Source organism: Stegastes partitus, unplaced genomic scaffold (assembly GCF_000690725.1).
Source record: "Stegastes partitus isolate 25-593 unplaced genomic scaffold, Stegastes_partitus-1.0.2 Scaffold296, whole genome shotgun sequence".
Classification (NCBI taxonomy): Eukaryota; Metazoa; Chordata; class Actinopteri; family Pomacentridae; genus Stegastes; species Stegastes partitus.
Window position 1 is genome coordinate 362,451 of NW_007578027.1, and position 4,382 is coordinate 366,832.

General features: G+C 41.5%; 1 protein-coding gene and 5 non-coding genes across 6 annotated transcripts in view; 3 read left to right on the forward strand and 3 right to left on the reverse strand.

Moving 5' to 3' along the window:
- The window catches only part of LOC103358183 (calpain-9), a 34,646-nt gene that overhangs the window by 7,989 nt on the left and 22,275 nt on the right, over positions 1–4,382 (reverse strand). Inside the window, exons 13-17 of the mRNA XM_008283057.1 lie at positions 3,834–3,908; positions 3,688–3,748; positions 2,994–3,058; positions 769–837; positions 376–454 (exon numbers count right to left, since the gene is read on the reverse strand). Of these exons, the coding sequence (XP_008281279.1) occupies positions 376–454; positions 769–837; positions 2,994–3,058; positions 3,688–3,748; positions 3,834–3,908 (349 nt within the window). The remainder of the gene's footprint in view (positions 1–375; positions 455–768; positions 838–2,993; positions 3,059–3,687; positions 3,749–3,833; positions 3,909–4,382) is intronic.
- On the reverse strand, positions 1,080–1,152 carry trnak-uuu (transfer RNA lysine (anticodon UUU)). The gene has a single exon. It is a non-coding gene; the product is annotated as a tRNA-Lys (tRNA).
- trnak-uuu (transfer RNA lysine (anticodon UUU)) lies at positions 1,264–1,336 on the forward strand. The gene has a single exon. It is a non-coding gene; the product is annotated as a tRNA-Lys (tRNA).
- Positions 1,721–1,793, forward strand: trnak-uuu (transfer RNA lysine (anticodon UUU)). Its single transcript has one exon. It is a non-coding gene; the product is annotated as a tRNA-Lys (tRNA).
- trnak-uuu (transfer RNA lysine (anticodon UUU)) lies at positions 2,237–2,309 on the forward strand. The gene has a single exon. It is a non-coding gene; the product is annotated as a tRNA-Lys (tRNA).
- trnak-uuu (transfer RNA lysine (anticodon UUU)) lies at positions 2,805–2,877 on the reverse strand. The gene has a single exon. It is a non-coding gene; the product is annotated as a tRNA-Lys (tRNA).

Sequence of the window (4,382 nt, forward strand, 5' to 3'; positions counted from 1 at the left end):
GTCAAAAATTTCACATGAAGTTAATTAAAAAATAAAGAGTAAAACCATAAAAACAAGGACAAAATGATAATAATTACAGTACTAATCATAAAATAAATATATTTATTGAGAAAATGGTGATTCAACATTAAAAAAAATCTTTAAATGACATGTTATATCTATATTTTAATGTAGTCAGAGTAAATATAAAAATATAATGAGTCACTGACGCCTTTGAGAAGGAATCATGTCAAAAAGCAAAGAAGAATTAATGAAAAGTGTTTTGGCTCCACCTGCTGGTCAGACTGTTCATGACATGTGTGGAGTCTGAATCCAAATGAAACCAGAAATGTTTAAGGATATAAAACCTGCTGTGTTTGTGTGTTTGTGTCGTACCTGCTGCCTTCAGAGCCGGAGCCACCTCCTGATACTCCAGACGCTGCGTCTTGTTCTTGTCATAAACCAAGAAAATATCCTGAGGAGAGATTGAACCAACAAACATCAGATGTGTTTGACTGCTGTGGTGCATTGTGGGCACAATTATGTACATTAAACTGGAACAAACACACAACAAAAGTAAAAAAATCTGAAATTAAACTGACGTCCCATTGCTGATTTGCACAGAAGCGATGAACACACCTTTCAGACACGTCAAACACGCATCTGTTTTCAGCCTCTGATGAGAAAAGCTTCCTACTTTAGTAAAAGACACACATGCAGCTGTTTGTGTTCAGCGTCTACTTCCACTATTTTGTCATGTGTTGTTGTTGTTGTTGTTGTTTGTCTCACCGTCCACTTCCGGATCTTGTCCCACAGACTCAGGAACTCGTCCCAGTTCAGCTGAGCGATGCCCTGACTCTGCAGAAACCCTGAGGTCAAGGAAATTAGAGGAAAAAACGAACCCACGGCAGTCCTCAACAAACAGAAACACTGCAGAGACGTAATGTAAGAGTTTAGAGAAGATTGGTAAATATGTGTTCATGAGAGTGACAAAATGTAGCTGAAAATACTAACCAAGTGTCTGTTTGAGCAACACATTGATTTAACAGGTGTAGAGTTAGTTCTTGTTGTGCTGCTTTTTTTGTTTATCATCAGTTTAAAGCCTGAACAGGGACTTGAACCCTGGACCCTCAGATTAAAAGTCTGATGCTCTACCGACTGAGCTATCCAGGCTCTGCGTGAGAGTTTTATTTACTCAAATCTCTGGTTAATATCTACGACAGACTCCAAAGTGGTGATGAGACAAATTAGTCGATTCTGGTCGCATCAAACAGACTTTCCAGAGCCTGGATAGCTCAGTCGGTAGAGCATCAGACTTTTAATCTGAGGGTCCAGGGTTCAAGTCCCTGTTCAGGCAATATGACCTTTAGGTGAGTGAATCATACATTTAAAGACATGAGAAACACAACGGATCAGTCAGAAACCCTGTGAACAACGCTGAATCTGCAAATATGTGGTGGATGGAATGTAAATGGAAATGTTCAACAAACTCTTCCTAAAATGTAAAGAAATGTTAATTCACCTAAAAAGTGACTTGTGATCGTCATGCATCATCTGTTAAGTTTTAATAATCTGAGTCTTTATTGAAGAGTTGATTGGACCCAGTCTGATCAGCTGTTCAAGAAACTAAAACCTTCAGATTAAAGGTCTGAGGCTCAGAGTTCACTGTGTTTCTGCTGCATTTGATCAAAATGTAGGAATTTACTTTTGCATTTTGAGAGGAATGTCAGTACTTCACAGAGCCTGGATAGCTCAGTCGGTAGAGCATCAGACTTTTAATCTGAGGGTCCAGGGTTCAAGTCCCTGTTCAGGCGACACTAGTTTTAAGATGCTCGCATTAAGGACAAGAGAAACAAAGAGGTTCAGTCCCAAACTGTACCAACGATGCTGAATCGGGAGTCAAAGGGAATCTCTGCAAACATGGTGGTGATGAGTGGAGTGTTTAACAAAGTTTGCCTCCAATGTAAAGAAATGTTAGTTATACCTAAAAAGTGACATGTTGACTTGTGATTATGATGCATCATCTGAGTCTTTGATTGGACTCAGTCTGATCAGCTGTTCAAGAAATGGAAATGATGTCAGGATTCAACTCAGACTTCAGGGTCAGAGTTTGTTAAACCTGCTTTCTGGAACAAACCTGAAACCTTCAGATTAAAGGTCTGATGCTCACAGTTCAGTGTTTGTGCTGCATTATGTTGTAATTATAAATGGAAGAATGTAATTTTGGATTTTGAGAGGGAATTTTCAGGTTTCCAGAGCCTGGATAGCTCAGTCGGTAGAGCATCAGACTTTTAATCTGAGGGTCCAGGGTTCAAGTCCCTGTTCAGGCGAGACTAGTTTTAAACTGTATGTATGTGTACCAGTAGGTTATGACTGTGGTTAAGCAGTGAACCTCTGTCGTAGTCCTGCTTCCCAGCTCGCGTCCTACAGACTGTCAGATGTTCACCTTCGTCTCACTACAACCTGTTATCTCACACCGTGTGAAGACTTTTAATCTGAGAGTTGAGGATTCGAGTCCCAGTTCAGACCAGTCAAGTTTTAAGACACTTGAATCATAAACTATGGACCAGATGTTCAATCACAACTTGTGTCAACATTCAACACAACAGACTGTATCTGATCCACAGGAAACAACTGCAGCAGGTTAGAAATGTGAAATGCTGAGATTTAGTTCCAGATGTTGGAGAACTTTATTGTGTAAGTGTTCACTTTGACCAACTGATGCTCATGAACCTGTGTGTTTCTGCTGCTAATGTAGAGACACAACTGGGAGCGACTGAACTCTGTTGTGCAACTTTTATTTATTGTCAGTTTAAAACTAGTCTCGCCTGAACAGGGACTTGAACCCTGGACCCTCAGATTAAAAGTCTGATGCTCTACCGACTGAGCTATCCAGGCCCTGACACAAGACCTTTGTTGTCCCAACAACGACGACATCTTTTGCTCTCCTGCCAAAATCACAAATACTCACTTTACTGTACTTCCTTCCTGTGATGCTGTTTTGTTAAGGATACATCCATGAGGACCACCAGGCTCTTGCAGTGCTCCAACACCAAATACTTCTCGCTGCCGGCAAGCACTGAACGAACACAGGAGATCATCGATTTAGTTTTGTGTAAAACATTCATTATTTTTCTGTTTTTCTTACATATAAAACTCTAAAGCATTCCAATGTACCTGTACTGTAAAGTGCAAATGCCAATAAAACTCTATTGTGCTCCATTTTGTTCCATTCATGTGGTGAGTGTTTGGGCTGTGAACTCTATCAGTGGCATGAATGCTTCTATTGTTGTGCTAATGAACCAGAGACGGGGCTGCTTCAGTGAGGTTGACACCAAAAAGAAAATGCAGCAGTCACAACATGTTTTCACCAAAATGCAAATATCCCCCGACATCCTGTCTTTGTTCCTTTTCTGGGGAAGATAACTGTAGCTCCTCATCAGTGCCGCTTCTTCTGCTGCTGTGAAACGCTAAACTATCGTCTCCAAAACCGGCTGAAGTCCAAACAAGTTGCTCAGTGGAAAGGTTGGAATCACACAACACTTTGCTGCTGCGTTCTGTACAAACTGTTTAAAGGAACACTAAAGGTCACCCGTTCCTCCGGGCACTACGAGGATTAAACTTCAAAAACAATGTTGGTGTTGAAATAAGAAACAAGACAGAACAAGTGTTTTAATCTGCTCCTAAAAGCAGGAAGGCTGCACTGACCTCCTCCCTGTATGGCCTCAGTCAGGAGGCTGTGGAGATGCACCGGTTTGCATAATCCCTTCTGAAGACACAGAACAACAAACATAAGGTCAGACAGAGCCTCGTGGTTGAAATCACTGAACAGTCGTGAGCTCAGCAGATCCCACCTTGTTGCAGTGCTTCTTGAACAGCTGTCTGGTGGATTTAGGTGAAGGAAGAGCAGCCTGGTGAGGAAACGACGTCTGGTGGAAGAAAACAGAGTCTGACTTATGAAACAAGCAGCTACTGTCTCGAACAAACTCACACCCGGAAACTTTTTTATCCAGAAACTGGACTTTTTCATTTAACTGAAAGTCCAGAATCTGCCACCTTTGTGCACCGATTGTCATGCTGGACCCTAACAGAGTTTTCCACAGAGCTAAAACATACAGAAAGAAGCCTGTTTAACTTCACATGTAGCCGAACTGTGAGAATAACCTGCTGCAGAACACAAACCTACACGGTCCACATGATGCGTACGTTATTATGGGTCGTTAATGAGTCATTAGCCATGTGAGCTGGGGCCGTATACATCTGAGACTCTCCATCGGTCAGTTAAAACCGAAGAAATGAAAAGTCTCCGAGAAGCACTGAAGTAAGAATCAGCTGGACTTCTCTTTGTGGCTCTAGAAGGTGTTTCACCTCCAATCAAAGAGGGTTCTTCTGCTTCAACTGAC